Source organism: Penicillium rubens (assembly GCF_028828025.1).
Source record: "Penicillium rubens strain IBT 27055 chromosome Unknown utg000001l_segment0_segment0, whole genome shotgun sequence".
Classification (NCBI taxonomy): Eukaryota; Fungi; Ascomycota; class Eurotiomycetes; order Eurotiales; family Aspergillaceae; genus Penicillium; species Penicillium rubens.
Genome location: NW_026890599.1, coordinates 1,121,799 through 1,139,333, shown reverse-complemented (window position 1 = coordinate 1,139,333; position 17,535 = coordinate 1,121,799). Strand labels below are relative to the sequence as shown.

General features: G+C 48.1%; 7 protein-coding genes across 7 annotated transcripts; 4 read left to right on the top strand and 3 right to left on the bottom strand.

Annotated features, from left to right (window-relative positions):
• Nucleotides 1-29: 29 nt before the first annotated feature.
• N7525_000470 (uncharacterized protein) lies at nt 30-1,100 on the bottom strand (the record flags this gene model as incomplete). Its single annotated transcript, XM_002562324.2, has 1 exon — nt 30-1,100. One exon carries the CDS (start codon nt 1,098-1,100, stop codon nt 30-32), a length of 1,071 nt encoding a protein of 356 aa, XP_002562370.2.
• Nucleotides 1,101-2,373: 1,273 nt separating this feature from the next.
• Nucleotides 2,374-2,923, bottom strand: N7525_000469 (uncharacterized protein; the record flags this gene model as incomplete). The annotated part of the gene is made up of 3 exons (XM_002562325.1): nt 2,374-2,634; nt 2,689-2,745; nt 2,801-2,923. The coding sequence occupies 3 exons, from the start codon at nt 2,921-2,923 to the stop codon at nt 2,374-2,376; spliced, it is 441 nt and encodes a 146-aa protein (XP_002562371.1).
• Nucleotides 2,924-3,196: 273 nt separating this feature from the next.
• Nucleotides 3,197-4,319, top strand: N7525_000468 (uncharacterized protein; the record flags this gene model as incomplete). Its single annotated transcript, XM_002562326.1, has 2 exons — nt 3,197-3,761; nt 3,814-4,319. The coding sequence occupies 2 exons, from the start codon at nt 3,197-3,199 to the stop codon at nt 4,317-4,319; spliced, it is 1,071 nt and encodes a 356-aa protein (XP_002562372.1).
• Nucleotides 4,320-4,847: 528 nt separating this feature from the next.
• N7525_000467 (uncharacterized protein) lies at nt 4,848-5,189 on the bottom strand (the record flags this gene model as incomplete). Its single annotated transcript, XM_061211580.1, has 1 exon — nt 4,848-5,189. One exon carries the CDS (start codon nt 5,187-5,189, stop codon nt 4,848-4,850), a length of 342 nt encoding a protein of 113 aa, XP_061070806.1.
• Nucleotides 5,190-7,580: 2,391 nt separating this feature from the next.
• N7525_000466 (putative exo-polygalacturonase) lies at nt 7,581-9,223 on the top strand (the record flags this gene model as incomplete). Its single annotated transcript, XM_002562328.1, has 6 exons — nt 7,581-7,838; nt 7,912-8,177; nt 8,261-8,340; nt 8,395-8,636; nt 8,716-8,785; nt 8,862-9,223. 6 exons carry the CDS (start codon nt 7,581-7,583, stop codon nt 9,221-9,223), a joined length of 1,278 nt encoding a protein of 425 aa, XP_002562374.1.
• A 3,383-nt stretch (nt 9,224-12,606) lies between these two features.
• On the top strand, nt 12,607-14,095 carry N7525_000465 (glycoside hydrolase family 7 protein; the record flags this gene model as incomplete). Its single annotated transcript, XM_002562330.1, has 3 exons — nt 12,607-12,822; nt 12,882-13,265; nt 13,328-14,095. 3 exons carry the CDS (start codon nt 12,607-12,609, stop codon nt 14,093-14,095), a joined length of 1,368 nt encoding a protein of 455 aa, XP_002562376.1.
• Nucleotides 14,096-14,507: 412 nt separating this feature from the next.
• On the top strand, nt 14,508-15,810 carry N7525_000464 (WD40 repeat domain-containing protein; the record flags this gene model as incomplete). The annotated part of the gene is made up of 2 exons (XM_002562331.1): nt 14,508-14,866; nt 14,946-15,810. The coding sequence occupies 2 exons, from the start codon at nt 14,508-14,510 to the stop codon at nt 15,808-15,810; spliced, it is 1,224 nt and encodes a 407-aa protein (XP_002562377.1).
• Between the last annotated feature and the right edge of the window lie 1,725 nt (nt 15,811-17,535).

Genomic DNA, 17,535 nt, shown 5'->3' with positions numbered 1-17,535 from the left:
TACAGATACAAAATGGATATTCACATGCCCTAGGTCAATCCCTGACCATTGTACTGAACTGCACCTCCTTTTCCATTCTTCAGACCCATAGCTCCCTCGGAAGTGGAAACTCCGCTGGGTTGCCTTGCGGTCTTGTTGCTGGAAGCTCCGTTGGCGCTAGAGGTCCGGCTCTTGCGTAAATCCAAGTTGGGCTGGTCGAGAAGCACTTCCGGGTCGGGCAGGTCGTCGGACAAGTTCTTCGCCATTAGAATGTTGAGCCAAGCCAACTGTCTCGGGATCTGCGGGAAATCTTCAGTATTTCTCATCAGTGTTTGGTGTTGCTGACTGACCTCGTCCAGCTTGGACTCCATGGTGATCATGCCAGACGTGTACTTGTCTTCCATGACACCAACAAGATGCAACAAACAATGCTGGACATCGGCCGAGGAGTCTCTGATGGACTCCGCTAGCTGGACGAAAACATGTCGCACTTGTCCATTTTCTCTCCGGAATTGCCGGATCTCTATCATCAAGGTGTGGAACTGCTCTTGGACGCAGCCCATTCGGTCAACGTAGTCGTATTGCATGTCCTCGACTTGACTCTTGATGTTATACAACATCCCAAAGCCCATGACCTGTATTGTGAGAATAGCCAGGACGACAACAGTCATGACAATGTAGTACACCGAGCTATCACGGGCTGCGATGGCCTGCTGCAGTTCCTCGTGAGTGCGCTGAGCTGCCGAGCCGTCGTTCAAATAGACCGACGTTGGCATTGCCGTATGACTCGGGCCTAGCGTTGTCACTGTGACTCCTGGGATGTTGACTTGCAGTGATACCGCTTCGGCCGATTGTTGCAGGGCCAGCCTGGCGTTTTCATACTGTTGGGCATCGACTGAAAGTTGTAGGAGAAGGTCATACTCTGAGACTGCATCGTCATTGGGGAAGACGTAAGGGTGAACTTGGCGCAATGCGTGAATGGAGTAGGCAATTTCGAGGGAGCTGAAGCTCCGCCAGAAGAAAGAGTTGGAAGGATTGATTCCGGTCAACGGAATAGAATGCCATAGGCCAATGCTGCTGAGGCTGGCAAAAACAGCTCCTAGCACCAGTTGGTCGAACATCTTGGTGGATTTGATATCAGATGGGTTTGAAGAGAGTCAAAGGGAATCTCCGTCTCTCTCGGTGTCTTGAGAGCTTAAATATAATCGAGATGGCGAAAATCCATAATGAATAGGCAATTCTTTATTCAACTCACCATGACTGGTGTATTCAAACTTGAATAGACATTCATTGTTTTGCCTCATTGATTGTTTGAGGGTTGCATTATGCCTGGCATGATTGTTTCTTTGTTAGAAGCGAACATATTCAATCATATATTCTAAAATCAAATATCTGTAATAAGACAGTAAGCTCAAAGTAATCTCAAAGAAATCAATCACTAATACCAGCACAAAGAGACCCTAGAAACGTATTTTAGACTACCTAGGCAGTCTCTCCAATAATAGGACCTTTTCCGGAAATACAATCAATCCCTTTGACCATATTGAAAGAAACTAACATGCCTATTCATGACCAGGCGAAATGTTCAGAACAAAAGCATTATTATCGCACTGTATACGTTTAAGGTAGGAATCTTCTAAGGTGGCGTGATGCTCTGCTCTGTTTAACCAGCATAATTCATAATTCATACCATACCTATGTAAATATATAAATAGAGTATTGATATGAATAAACTCGTAACACATCAGGTCAAGCTAACACCAATGGCATAGGTGAGATTCTTTTTAATGATTTTTCTCATGCAATTAGCCATATTCATGCATGTTTAGGAAAATGACCGAAACCCGGCAGAAGCAAAGGCCGTTTTCACGCTTGTGTCATAGGTTCTTTCAACACTTGTCTGTGCTATCACTAGAAGGTGTCTAACATGAATGAAACGTGTCAATCCTGTATGTTCCAGGTAAGACACAAAGCACAGTTCTCATAACATTACTGGAGGGGGTGCTAGCGTATCTCCAGCTCATACTATCGACACAATGATCATTTATAGGATCGAGACTATTATTGGCAAGACTAGCAGGGAACTTGCGATTGGAACAGAGTCTCAGCTTGTTTAAAGCACCACAAGGAGGATTTTTTTCAGATCATAATACCCTTATTTTGCCGCCTCCTACTGGCCCATGAGCCCCAATAGCACTTCTTTTCTCGAGGTCAGAGGCTCACATCCTATACTAAATGGGTGGGATTGACGTTGATCCACTTCATTCGATGGTAAAATGACATGTAAGTTCAGAGAATATGCGGCAGTTCTCAACGAGACGTAGGAATAGAGGCAATGTCTTCCGAGAGGAGGACTTTGGTATGCCGCGGTATTCTCTCATGATCATAAGAGGCCTAATCATAGTCCTCATCGTCATCATCATCCTCCTCGCCATCATCTTCGTAGTCCTCGTCATGCTTATCCTCATCATTGTGCTCATCGTCCTCCTCCTCTTCATCCTCTTCGTAATCGTCCTCTTCAACCTCTTGCACGGACTTGTACCACTGAACAGCGGCATCTTCCTGGGCCTGTTTCAATTGTCCTGAGGCATCCGTGGCGATTTGGACTCCATGGCTGATAAAGCGTTGACGAATATCGATGGCAGAGATAGGGTTCTGCATTCAATTAATAACCAACTCGGGGAACTTTGGTGTAGAAGATGCACTGACATGGTTTTGCTGATAGCTTGGCACACGACAAAAGACCTCGCCATGGCCCACAATGTCCTATTAATGTATTCATTAAAAAATTCCGAGGTTGATCCTCCTCGTATAGACTTACGCTCGTGTAAGATGGGAACTTGAGCTCCTGGGACTCGCTCTTGAGGACGTGCTCTGTGCACATGGTGTTTCGTAAAAGGACCGAACAGTTGTAACTGTCTAGTAGGGGGTCAGGGAAAGGCATTTTTGAAGTCTGTCTCAATTTCAGGGTCTTTTTTTTTTTCTGATGGAAGAAAGGATGAAGAGGAAGAGGAAGAGGAAGATGAAGATGAAGCATTTGTGAGGAGAGAAGTTGTTGACTCGCTCCTTCCTCAGATCTTCCCTCTTCCCATTCTTTTCTCCTCCTTCAGCCATCTCCTCCCTCTTCTTCTGTTTCTTTTAATTCTTCTCTATTCTTTTGACACTCTTCAACCATCTCGACTCTATCTTTCTTTGCTCCTCAATTCTCACGGCCAACATGAGCTTCTTTTTCGCAAGCCCGAGTGATGTGACAATCATCGTCATTGAAGAGCCGAGCGACAACGAAGACCACAAAACCAAAACAGCCTTTTTTCATGTTGATCGCTCAAAGTTGATCGAAAGCAGCGCTTACTTTCAAGGGATTTTCTCGTCTCGGTGGGCAAGAAACGAAAACCACAAGCTCACTCTAAGGGACGACACAATTAAAGGCATGGAAGTGATGCTGGGGTCGATTCATGGGGTCGACATCAAGCCAGAGTCAGTCTCAGTTGCAGATGTCTGGTACACAATCAAGGCCTGCAACAAGTACTTGCTGGACCGAAAGAAGCTAATGGACTGGTTTGCGCGCTGGATCAAATACATTCGAGAGGAACGACCTAAAAGTTGGGAGGATGAGGATTTCAACCGTCAGCTGCTGTTTCCTTGCCATTTCTTTGATCATATAAAAGCATTCCAGCATGTTTCGAGGAGACTCGTCTACACCACCCCGGGCCAAATCACGGAATTGGCCCCAACAGACTCGCCATCATTCGAACCAATGCATATGCCCGCTATCGTCATGCGTAAGTTGACATCGCTCACTCACTAAGATCAAATGGTGCTAACTCGTAAAAGAGCAACTCAACGCAGCTAGAGGGCGGCTCCGAACAATTCTCCAAAGATCTCTTTTCGAAGATGTAAATGTGACAATTGATCGCGTGAGCTGTGCCTGCGCAGCGGAACACATCTTTTCTTACATGAGGGAACTGCATAGAATCGGGGTAAGGCCACTGGATAGTGACATACACAAGAACTGTGTCCGCGAGATTCTGGATCGACTGGCCGCCTTCGATGAGAACAAGACGAAGATGGCAAACAGGCAGCCACCGATGGAAAAATGCAGCGTGTGCTCCCGCCCCTGGAAACCCATAGTGCAGTATGCACGAAGACAGGTTGAAGGCTACTTCGATGGCCTATGTCTGGATTGCATGAAGAACCACCCAAACGAGAATTCGGAGTACTGGGCTCTCGGCACCAGACGGGTGTATGACTCAACTTGCCGCATCAGCCACGGCGAGCCAACGTGGTATTTCAGTTTCATGGGCCGTCGTGACAGAAGCCCATACCGTATGCAGCCCTGAATGAATAAGAAGGAATGAATCCCTGGTCATCTACCCCGATGTTTTTCCGAACAATCTACGTCCATTTCCATCCTGTCAATACGATATCCGCCTTTCACGGAGTGCCGCAACTATGTTCATGGCCGGATCTGATCTTTCAATCGATAGCACATACTCGCGATGCTAACCGTCCTGAACCATAAATCGATGAATACATCTCGTATCATATCATTCCTTGAGAAAATGCCAAATATTGATAGTTCATTCACAACATCATCGCACAAATATCTCTGTAAGCCAACTTCTGGACTGGTTCTTTTGGCACGAGGTTTAAGGGTACTGATTATGAAGTCTTGATTCAAAGATATTCCACACATTAAAGAAAGTGATATTGTGTATCTTCTCTATATACCGAATATCCTTCCTTTATAACCGTCACATTCGTCCATGAAGTAACCATACCGATGATGATCTGGTCACTATAGCAGTATGAGCCTTTTTCCACTCCCGTGGCAACATTTGGGTGTAGGCACTTACATACATCTCATCCTAAGACGACACAGAGCCGTAGGCATGAATCTCACGATCGAATTTCAGACACGCCCCCTGCTTGAATTCACTGTCACCACCGTCCGCCCACCAAGCGTATCGTGCGCTGATAGCAGCACCGCATCCGTTGGCTGTGAAGAAGGTGGCTTTCTGGTGACGACCTCCGTATGTGTCGACTCTCACGGACTTAGTCGGGAAGATGTTGGTATCTCTGCATGTGTTGTCCCACACATTGACGCTCTGGGACTCGCCGGTACAGTCGTTGCCTCGGTAGGCGGTGACCACGTAGGAAAGAGCCCCGGGGCTGAGGCAGAGGAGTGCGAGGGTCTTTCCGAAATGCATGGTTGCTTGGGAAAGTGGAATTGATGGTAGACTGGGAATGTATTGTGGAATAGGAGTATTGGATGCGAATCAGGCTGATGTCTGGATGTAATAGATGGGTCGTGAGTCCCTTTTTATATTCGAAGACTGTACCTTGCCAAGACTGGAATCTTGTGAGAGTGAAGTTCTACCATTTTCTGGCCCCAGCAATTACACCGCAGTGATCCTTGGCTTTGGACGTATAGTCCATGCAATCCATGCAATCCTGGGGATACGGGGATGTCGTTTGCTGACCTGCTTGTGACCTGCAGATGTGATAGGCTTCCCCTATGGCTTAGTGGGTTCTTCCTAGAGAAGGATTATGGCGCCTCGTTAATTAGTCCGTATACGGAGTAAACTTGGGGTTGTTGGGACGTAGTTTGCTGGCCTGCTTTTGATCTGTAGAGGTGATAGGTGGGAGGCGAGTCAGGCGTCCCATACGGCTGAATGCCAGGCTGCACTATGTCGATCTTATGCCAATGGTATGTCGATCTTATGTCGATCTCCAGATGTGATAGGCTACGGCCTCGGACCGATCCTTACCTTAGGCGCTATCGTTGGCAGCACCTGCACCTCAAAAACGGTGCCATCACAATTGAGTACTCGTGTTGGAATGTCGCAAATTCAATGGGTTCAATTGCACCGGAGTGTCTTGTGTCGGTGGGAGCGCAAATTTCGAGTTCTGATGAATTCTTACCACTAGGCAGTTGTAAGGATTCTTAGATCGCAGGGCTGAGGTATTCATGGACTGCAGGTGGGGGAGTGTGCCTGCATAAGTAACGAGACCGTTAGCGGCGTCCGTATTTAGCTCGTGGTGCGTCTCGGGCCTCCATATTGGTTCGCAGCGCTTCTCAGCTGTCATGCAATGTTTCCTTTTTGTTTGCTTCTTTTTGTCTAGCATGTAGCCCCATACCCTGCCAAGCCCGCTGCCCGACCTCCCCAGGCGCTGTCATCGTCACTATCACGGCGCATCTTTCAAAGCATGAATCAGCTTCGCCGTCTTCCACGTTGAGCGTCCGAGCCTCACCCCCTCTAGCCCATTTTGCCTTTTTCCAAGCCTTGCAGTGACCCACTTGGATTATCCCTGGGCCAGTTGTTTCCCACAAGTCAGCAACAGCATGCAAACCCAGTTCTCGAGGCACTATGTCGAGTCATCTAGGCCTGGTAGCCTAGACGCTTACCAGGAGTCAAAAAAGGCATGTGTGACAGGCGTGTCTGCAGGATCAGAGGATATGATTGATCATAGTCCAGCTGGATCAGGTTAGAGTGGAGGGAGGCTATGATCCGATCAGGGGAGATGTCGACATTGGAGCGCTTTGTTGAGGTGCAACTTTCATGATTTGACTGCTCCCATGGACAGCCGATGACATCAATGATAGGAAAGTTCCGTTTGAGAAGGGTCTGTTTTGAAGTTTCTGACTTCACCAGAGTCCACCATGAGATAATCATCGGCTCCCCCAGCAAATGCCGATCCTCTCAGCGCTCGCTGTATGCGGCGTGTCGTCTTTCCAGCCGCCAGTTCCCTGATGTAAACACTGGAAGAGGAGCGCTGGAGTGAATGAAATAGGGTTAATATATCTGAGAAACCTGCGGGTTCAAGAATATCGTTCCTCGCAAATCGTCTGGGTCTTAACAATAACCCCAACCTGATCCATCAGAGTTGAATCACTTTTGAAAGGACACACATACTATCAGATTTATCATTACTGTATCCACCTGCCTCCACGAAGTTGGTATGTTCCTCAGCAAAACCTCTCCCGGAATCTGCGGCTTTGGCGATCAGAACACGCCAATCAGTCCATCAAACGGAAAGGCCCTGTGTTCGCGCCATTTAGCCAGTCAAAATTGGAGTATTGTTTTCGGATATCTGGCGGGAACATTTGAGGATTGTCAGGTCATTCTAGTCTCGGGATATCCCATGGATAACAAGGGTTCGTTGCGTATTCTGGGTTACGGTTAACAGTGCGATCACAGCTGACAGTAAGTGACCAGTGTCTCAAAATGCCAACCTCCCCCGCAGTTCCATCCTGTGGCGACCAAATGGATTCGGCTCAAATGGCGCCGACCGAGTTGGTGATATTAAGAACACCAGTGCATATCTTTCTTTAAATGGCGTGGTTTTGTAGCAAAGGCTTTCTATCCGTGCAACGTCGACTCCTCGGATAACACCAACATATCCGTGCGAAGCGGGGTGATGTTGATCGCTCATCGGGCTGATTGGCACAAATAACGAATACGAATCTTTGTTTATACTTCGGGTCCAGATATACCGATGAAAGGAGATTGGTGAGGTTCACTAGATGTCTCATATGAAGGATAGGAAGACACTTAGCAGTCTTCTATGTCCCCTTTTTGTCCAGATCTTCCCTCGCCATGTGGTCGATTCCAGTCATTCTGTCGCTGCTAATAGCACAGTTGAGTCCTGTGGTAGCCAAAGGCCACCAGAACAGTTGTGTGATCAAGAGCGGTGGAACTAACGTGACCGATGATGCCCCAGCCATTTTGAAGGCGTTCAGAGAGTGTGGCCAAAATGGAAGAATCGTCTTCGAACCCATAACGTACTACGTCAACTCAGTCATGAACATCTCCTGGCTCGAAAATGTTGACATCGACATCCGCGGAACTCTTCTCGTATGTATTTCCATTATCCAGGCACTGCATTCAAGATTAAATCTGAGCGCTGATAATCCGCCTTGTTTATCAGTGGAGCACTGACATCCCTTACTGGCTGAACAACTCAATGGATGTCGGATATCAGAACCAGTCAACAGCTCTGATAATTGGTGGGAATAATGTTCGCATCAATGGCTATGAAAAAGGTACATTTGACGGTAACGGCGACTACTGGTATCAATGGATCAGAGAACAGCCAAACACATCCAACTACCCAGGCCGGCCGCACGGTGTGACATTCGACAGCCTCACGAACTCTGTTATTCGCGGCCTCGCCTTCCTAAGGAGCCAGATGTGGTATGTAGGAAGTCGGATATTGTGTCGGAAATCTCATGGATGCTGGGGTCTTTGCTTGCTAACGGTGGACATACTCTTCAAAGGACTATGTCAATCATTAACTCTCACAACGTGTTGCTTGACGGCATTCTTGTCAACAACACAGGAAACTGGGCACAAAGCTGTAAAGATTCCAGAGTAAATACAACTTTGACCGGGAAATATTGACTTGACACAGCCAATACCGACGGGGCGGATACCATTCGATCTTCTCACATCACATTCAATAACTGGACCGTCTACAACGGTGACGACAGCCTTTCGATGAAGGCCAACAGCACCGATATAACCATCACTAACTGCAAGTTCTACAATGGTCTAGGCATTGCCATGGGGAGTATCGGGCAGTACAATGATCAATTCGAGACGATCGAGCGGATCACGGTCAAGGACATCGAGTATGACAACACATTACATGCTGTGAGTGACCAGAACAAACATCATATGATATTTGGCCAGACAGACACGGAGATAAAGTTATAACTCCAATCCCTCCTAGTTCTACATAAAGACATGGACCGACGACCAAAATGGCTACCCACCGAACGGAGGCGGCGGTGGACTCGGGTGTAAGTATTTGATGGCCGCTTCCCACCCATTCTACCGCTCAATCAGGGGGTAATAGAGGGTCGCTAATATGTCCAGTTGCATCTGACATGAAACTCACGAACCTGACCACAAAAGGGCTTCGCGGGGCCGCATTCGCCATCTCGCAGTGCACGCGGTTCTCCGGTGCACCGGGCCAGGGTAACTGCACAAACTCGGAATTTCAGATTAGAAATGTGGAGATTGACGGGCTGTCTGGCACCAGCGAGTCAACAAGGTTGGCGAGCCTTCAGTGCAGTGCCGTGGCGCCATGTACCAACATCACCATCGTTGACAGCACTCTGCATCTCGACAATGGCACCGCGGCGAGTGAGTTCCTGTGTGGAAATGTCGCGAATCCGACTGGGTTTAAATGTACTGGAGCGCCTTGCGTGGGTGGGAGCGCTACTGGGGAGTGCTAAAGCGTTCTCGGCAGTTAATCCTCAGGTGTAGGCTACCGAAAGAAATGGGATTGCACTCTCTCTATAGTAAAGGTTTCATCGCTAAGGGTCTGTTCCTTGGCGTGATTTTGCCGGCTGGGTCATCGGAGCTAAATACATTTCCGTCAGCTTAGGGGAAAGAACCATAGGCAAGCACAATCTAAGTATACTGGGATGGTTATAGTATATCAAATCAATTAAGGGCCGAATCTCCACAACACTCCGATGTAGTGTAGGGGTTATCACTGCGCTCTTTCACAGCGCTAACGGGGGTTCGAATCCCCCCATCGGAGAATTTCTTTTTTTTACTTCTTCATTTTTATGACCTTTTTTTTTATTTGCATTTTATTTGCGCATGCTAGTCAATAGTGGTATTTAGTTCATACTATAAAGCAAAGAAATAGGTATGACATCTGCCTCTACACATATGTGCATACAACCAGGAAATATACAACAACAGATGTAGGAAACTATACACAACCACGACTTCATCCAGGGACCCTGCCAGACATGGGCCGATATGTTCCCAGAATGTACCGACGGCCTTTTGTAATTGATATGTCCTCTTCCTTTTTGAAGCAGACGGGTCAAATCATGTCTAAAGAATGCGTAACTAGAGAACATGCTCTCTCTGCCTTTGTTTTTGTCGAACGGCGTCTCATCTAGATATATATATGCCTATGTATATGCGAATCGAAGGTACGGCAGCTTTCGACCATTATACATGGATGGGAGCCTTCAACAATAGACTGGCTTCCTCTGTATGAACACCATAGCTGGCCTGCTCGATATCTCGAGAGTCCTGGCTCTCGGTGCTTTTCCGTGGTCCCTGTCATATATATCCAGCTGTACTTCGTACCTAATGGCCAAGCATTAATTGTTCAGTTATTTTGGACTAGAGTCAATAACTGACACAGAACAATCGAGGTCACACCACCAATTACCCCTTACCACCTTATTCAAATTCTTACATTGTAGTAGATAGTTACATGGTGGGATTTCTTTTTTACTGGACAACTACACAGTAATGACAATAGGAAATTGGGATAAGTATTCCCCGATCGGTCAAAAATGTATAGTCTTCCGATGTAGTGTAGGGGTTATCACTGTGCTCTTTCAAGCCCTTATTTGGGATATCGAGCAGCACTAACGGGGGTTCGAATCCCCCCATCGGAGTTTCTTTTTTTTCTCATTCCCTTTGTTCATTGTTTCTTACCATGTCGACTGATTGCATGCGTCCTATTCATTTCCTTCTAATCCACATAAGTGGCGTGTCTCTCCGTGAGAAGCTGGGTATGGCCAGAACCCATCAAATCGCTTAGGCAGTATCGATATCACAGCGCTTTCTCGCATCGGTGGCACCGGCCATTCCTCCGCACCAATATAAGCACAAATGCTACCTACGTAGGTAATACTGAAGATTTCTAGCCTAAAGCAACCCCTACATCCAATCTATTCAACCCAGCCCTGAAGACACTTGCTGCAGCAGGAAACGATCGACACCAGTCATCCTTAAATATTGATGCATTGTCCTGCACACTAGTCTGTTCGAGGTTGTTCGCCCGTATGTCCAATAACCAGTAAATTGCTAGTCGCGTAGCCATATCCGGTGGAATTAGTCCAGTCGAAGATTTTGGTTGGACTCCCTGCATTGGTGCACAAGTAAACCCTTGGCCCGTATATTGACGGCAAATTACCGTGACGAATTTGGCCATTTGCACATCGAATCTGCAGGACAGACAAGTAGTGAACTTGGCCAGATGTAACCTCGTAATTTTCCGCATACGATCCTGGATTAACGAAGACAGGTAAGATGAGATAACATGGCCGGCAAAGACGCAGGATTTTTAGGGCTATCGTCAGGTACCACATGCAACTCCCAAGATGCGGGGATCACCATGCACCTTTTTCTCCGTTCGGTTAAATTATATCCCTCCCAGTCGCCAGTATTTTGTAGAGGTCACATCGCCAAGTTGTCTACGCGCTGCCATTTGGATTTTCAATCAAAAAGACCCGGGGCATCCGGTAATAGAATCTTGAAACACCGGCTTCACCATACTGTAAGGGCCTAGTGTTGGAGTACCGTTGATACTATTGATACTACTGGTGAACCCCACAATGGAGTCCACAGTAATAGCCAAAACTTAGCGTGAGTCCTTCATCTTAGCTTCTACTTCCAACGCTTCGGGTTTGGCCAACCAATATGATGCACGTCCCTACAAATCAGACCGCGGCACTCGTGTGTTGTGTCTTATTCGTGGAAATGTGCAAACACGAGAGCGGTTATGTTTTATGTAGGGGCCTAGTTTATGCTCGGTGATGACCCTTGTGAGAGCCGCCAGTATGCATAGATAGAGCCTCGGTCTCAGACTCATGTGGTCCCAACGAGACGGTGAATTGCCCCAAACGCTGTGTCAAATTAGAGTAGTAAATATATACGGAGTATGAATCAAGGCGGATAACAATAATCCATACCAAGACATTACTGGAGACAGTTGGTGTTGGAAGTTCTTTGCCAGTTCACAATATCATGGCTAGTTTCGGGCTGAAACGGCCTTAGGCCCGAAGGGCCCTGCAGAACAATTCCCCGTGTTTGGGCTTAACGCCTCGTAGATTATCCCACATTATCTGACGCAAAGAAAAGCCTTTTGGCGGTTTGATGTCAGTGGAGGATCCCGGGGAGCGCCGTGGCGCCCATTCCATCTAGGGGCGCTCTTGGCCGGCTGTGGAGGCTTCCACCCCCTTCCCCACAAAGTGTCTCATGATCTTGTTTCTGTCGAGTATAGTTTAACCAGGCAGTACTGGCCCTGATGTGTAAATGAAAGATCGACAGGCAACATACCTCAAAGAGTCTCCATCTGCAGTCATCGCTCCTTGCACTACTAAGCTCCCCGAATCTTATACGAAAATCGACAGAACCGGATCGGGGCATTCTCCGTTTTCACGGACGTTGAAACGATTAACCCATGTTTATCCACTCCAGTATCAGTCAGGATCTTGACGAGACATCTCACCACAGTCATCCAGCGATGATCATTCCCTTCCTGATTCGGGTCCTGATTCCATCCTCAAATCAACGCACTCACGAAACCGGAGGTGACCCAGTATGGAAGTCAATGCTGGATTGATGATTATGGACTCTCTATCCATGCCAAATTGGGGACGGCCTTACGGTCCGTCCCACCGGTTATGCTCTGCAGGAATGAGCATAGTCAAGGCTTGCATGACAATGACTTAGGGCAATCCTATAAGGAGAAAAAACATATAAAGATCAATTCCCACCCTGGGATTTTCTCTGTTCATCAACTGCAGGCCAGACAACAAGATAACAGAACAACATTGCAAACGATCCTTCTGCTTCATCAATGTACCAACGCGCACTCCTTTTCTCCGCCCTGGCGGCGGCAGCCCGTGCCCAGCAAGCCGGCACACTGACAGCCGAGACCCATCCCTCTTTGACCTGGCAAAAGTGCACTGCTGAGGGCAGCTGCACTGACCAGAAGGGCTCCGTTGTCATCGACTCCAACTGGCGTTGGCTTCACTCTGTCGACGGCTCCACCAACTGCTACACTGGAAACGAGGTAAGGGATCTTGAACCGAGAAGATGAGCGTTTATATTGATTGAATTCTTCGATAACAGTGGGATGCGACTCTCTGCCCCGATGACAAGACTTGCGCCGAGAACTGTGCCCTCGACGGCGCCGACTATGCAGGCACCTACGGTGCGACCACCAGTGGCAATGCCCTCACTTTGAGCTTCGTCACTGGTGCCAACGTTGGCTCTCGTCTGTTCCTGATGGAGGACGAAAGTACCTACCAGATGTTCAAGCTGAAGAACCAGGAGTTCACTTTCGATGTGGATGCTTCCGAGCTGCCCTGCGGTCTCAATGGAGCTCTGTACTTTGTCTCCATGGATGCCGATGGTGGCTTGGCTAGGTTCGAGGGCAACAAGGCAGGTGCCAAGTACGGAACTGGCTACTGTGACTCTCAGTGCCCTCGTGATCTGAAGTTCATCAACGGCCAGGTGAGTTTTGTACTGCTCTTTCGAAAAAAGGTTGTGGGCAAAATGACTAATGCGCGTTACAGGCCAACGTGGAGAGCTGGGAGCCTTCCGAGAATGACAAGAACGCTGGTGTTGGTGGCCACGGAGCTTGCTGCCCTGAGATGGATATCTGGGAAGCCAACAGCATCTCCACTGCTTTCACTCCTCACCCTTGCGACAGCCCCGAACAGACCATGTGCGAGGGCGATGAATGTGGTGGAACTTACTCCGCCACCCGCTACGCCGGTACCTGCGATCCCGATGGATGCGACTTCAACTCCTTCCGCATGGGCAACGAGAGCTTCTACGGCCCCGGCATGACCGTCGACTCCAAGTCTAAGATGACCGTTGTCACTCAGTTCATCACCAGCGACGGTACCGACTCCGGCGCCCTCAGCGAGATCAAGCGTATCTACGTGCAGGACGGAAAGGTCATCGCCAACTCCGCCTCGGATGTCAGCGGCGTCACCGGAAACTCGATCACACCGGAATTCTGCACAGCCCAGAAGAAGGCCTTCGGCGATGAGGATATCTTCGCTCAGCACGGTGGTCTGTCCGGCATGGGTGACGGTCTGGACCAGGGAATGGTTCTCGTCATGAGCTTGTGGGATGACCACTATGCTAACATGCTCTGGTTGGACGGCGAGGCCTACCCCACTGATGCTTCTCCCTCCGACCCTGGTGTTGCTCGCGGCACATGCGCCACCACCTCCGGCGACCCAGCCACCGTCGAGAAGGAGCACGGCTCGGCCACGGTGACCTACTCCAACATTAAGGTCGGCCCCATTGGCTCCACTTTCGCTTCTTCCTAAAGAGTCAAAATGACAGGTAGGCTGCTGAGCTCGGCTACACCTGGAATGCGGGGGTCTTTGTTCTGCATGAATCCTTGAGCCAGTGGCAGCAAATCCCCAATTTTGGAAGGAAATGGCGAGTGGTTATATAAAGCTTCTTTCGTTGATATTTGTCTGTATTCTTGATTTCATTTTTACTTTCTTAGAATCAGAGTTGTTTATCAGAATCGAATTGATGTCATTTGCCCGATTTGAACTCCAACAAGTAAAGAAGGCGGTCGGGGTATTGCCGGCCCGGCAGAAAAAAAAACGGCCAGCTCTAAGCTCCGGCGTTTGCAATTATTCTTTTGATCCAATTCACTCGAATTCAGATTTTTACTAGGCTCATAGAAGCCTCCCCAATTTGTGCTCATTTCTGTCACAATTCACAACCATGTTTGACACAGTCTGCACGCTTCCGCTTTCCGCGGACCTGTTCACCCAGGCTATCCACCCCGAGGAGCCCGTAGTCTCTGTCGGTCTGGCCTCGGGCCACGTCCAGACCTTCCGACTGCCTTCCTTAGAAGGAGAAGACGATGAAGATGCCACATCAAATTCCTCGGCTCGGACCGGAAAGGGTCACATTGACACAATGTGGAGAACTCGGCGACACAAGGGTAGCTGCCGCACCCTAGGGTTCAGTGTGGATGGCAAAGCGCTTTACTCGGCTGGTACGGACGGCTTGGTGAAAGCTGCAAGCAGTGAGACTGGTCAAGTGCATAACAAGATTGTGATTCCTCTTGAGAAGAACGGGTAAAGGAACACTCCGAATATCAAGCATTACAATCCAGACATTCGCCTTTGGCTGACCTGTCTTTTTGATATTATACAGCTCTGTTGATGCGCCAACCATGATCCACGCCCTCTCTCCTCAAACCCTCCTCCTCGGTACTGACTCAAGCGCTCTGCACCTCTACGATCTCCGTATCCCCTACTCCAAGGTGTCTGCCCGGCCCGAGCAATCGCACCACCCTCACGACGACTATATCTCGTCTCTTACTCCTCTGCCGCCTTCTGAAACCAGCACATCGGGATTTAGCAAGCAGTGGGTTACAACTGGTGGAACAACCCTGGCTGTGACAGATCTCCGGAGGGGCGTTCTGGTGCGCAGCGAGAACCAGGAAGAAGAATTGGTCAGCTCGGTCTTTATGGGTGGTCTGCCTTCCAGCGGAACCAGTCGGGGCGAGAAGTTGATTGTCGGTGGAGCTAGCGGTATCATTACTCTCTGGGAGAAGGGCGCGTGGGATGACCAGGATGAGCGGATCTACGTCGATCGCAATTCCGATGGCGGAGATTCCATCGAGACAATGTCAGTTGCGCCTGACTACTTGGGCAAGGTGGTGGCCGCAGGCCTCTCAAACGGAAAGGTGAAATTCGTGCGCATTGGACCCAACCAAGTCGTTTCCGAGGTTGTGCATGATGAGATCGATGGTGTTGTGGGCTTGGGCTTCGACGTGGAGGGCCGTATGGTGTCTGGTGGTGGTCAAACTGTCAAGGTGTGGCACGAGGCTGAGGACAATGGCGATGATGGATCTGGCGATGAAGACATGATGGATGATAGTGATGGCGATAAAGATTCGGATGACAGCGATGCGGAACGTCGCCAGGATCCCAAGGATCGAAAGAAGCGCAAGAAGTCCAAGGGCAAGGACCGCAGCGGTGGACAGCATGTTATGGCTTTCCATGACCTGGACTAATGTCTCAATACCCCATTATCTGATACCCACATCTGCAGATCAATTGTTCAGCTCGAAAACAAGAAAAAGTGTACAGAGTATTCTTTTAGTATTCAAAATGCCGTCGAGTATTCGTAGAGTATTAGAAAGGGCACCCGAGTATACCTATAGTATTATGAAAAAATTTACGTAGTCTTAGTCAATACGTATTCGCGAAAACAACGGTAGAACATGTAGAAATTCGGGAATACGTATTAAGCTGCTAATACCGTGTTCTGACCTATTGGTATCTCCGCCTTTAGGAACCCCTGCATGGTTATATCTCGGGCTTAAAAGGCTTATCAATAACTATTGGCAGAAAAACGTATAACAAAAAATCGTTGGTTGAGAGTAGAGATAAAACAAGTGTTGCATATACATATTAGTTCCATCCCGAGTAAACGAGGTGAATCCTAATAATCTTCATCTGCTTCCTACCGCACCAGGGTACTAAGTTCGCACAAAATGTAATGCATATCACCGCATTTCTTCAAATAGATCTTATAACTATTAAAAGCTTTCCTTCACAGGTTTCGTAATCCAGGGAAATAGCCCTCGCTGGAGAGGGCTTGTTGGAATAGATTTCTGAGTGTTTTCTCGCGTAAAATTTTAATATTGGCGGTTTGGCCGAGTGGTTAAGGCGATTGAGTATGTGCTCTCTAATATCAAGTCAACCCAAACGTCTGCTAACACTTCTTTCTAGCTCGAAATCAATTCCGTTCGCGGGCGCATGTTCGAATCATGCAGCCGTCGTTGCTTTTTTTGTTGGGTAAATTACTATTAATAAACTATCGTGAAATACCTTAGGTAGAACCATAGAATTTATTAGATATGTATTCTTATTCGGAAGCGCGTACCGCTGTGTATGTCGAATTCCTTTCCCCCACAAACTACTACCACATCTTTAACTTGTTATCTGTCATACGTATAATATTTATTCATATTTATCCTCTTGCAGCTCAAATTTACAGTGTTACGGCGGTTTGGCCGAGTGGTCTAAGGCGATTGACTCGAACAGAGCATGCAAATTTCTGTTCCCCTTCTCAAGGGAATGAAATCATATGTTGTATGTGTTCTTGAAATCAATTCCGTTCGCGGGCGCATGTTCGAATCATGCAGCCGTCGTTGCTTTCTTTTTTTCCCCTTCTTTCTCCCTTATACTAAGATTTGTAACCAAATTCTGTGCTAAAGATTCCAGGCTAAGATGTAACGATGAGTATTTATTCTGAGGTGGGGCCTCAAAGGTAGGTTCCTACCTTGAGGAACACAAGAGCCATACTCATCACAGTTCTTAGAGACACTGTATACCACAATGGAGATAGTTCTCTATGAAAAGAGACTCCGTTTGGTGCTCAAAGGCAGATACACACAGCGGTGACGGGTTCACACAGCGGTGAATTGTAATCCGGGTGCGCACAGCGACGTCTCGGGATCTCGCACAGCGGCGACTTCCGATCGCTTCTTCGCTCAGCGGCGATGAAGAAAAGGTGAGAGATATAGCTTCTGCTATTCCCCAAAGAAAGCTTAGTTCTTGATGAAACTAGCAAAGGGGACAGAGGAAAAAAGGGCCTCATAACCTGTTGAGGCTACGAAGGAGAGGAAAGTTGAAGAAGTGAGTGAGGTGATGAGGGATCTATGGAAAGAAGCTGCTCAGTATATAAACAAACCGGCTGTATGACTAAGAGCCAAAGAGCCAACCTTGGAAAG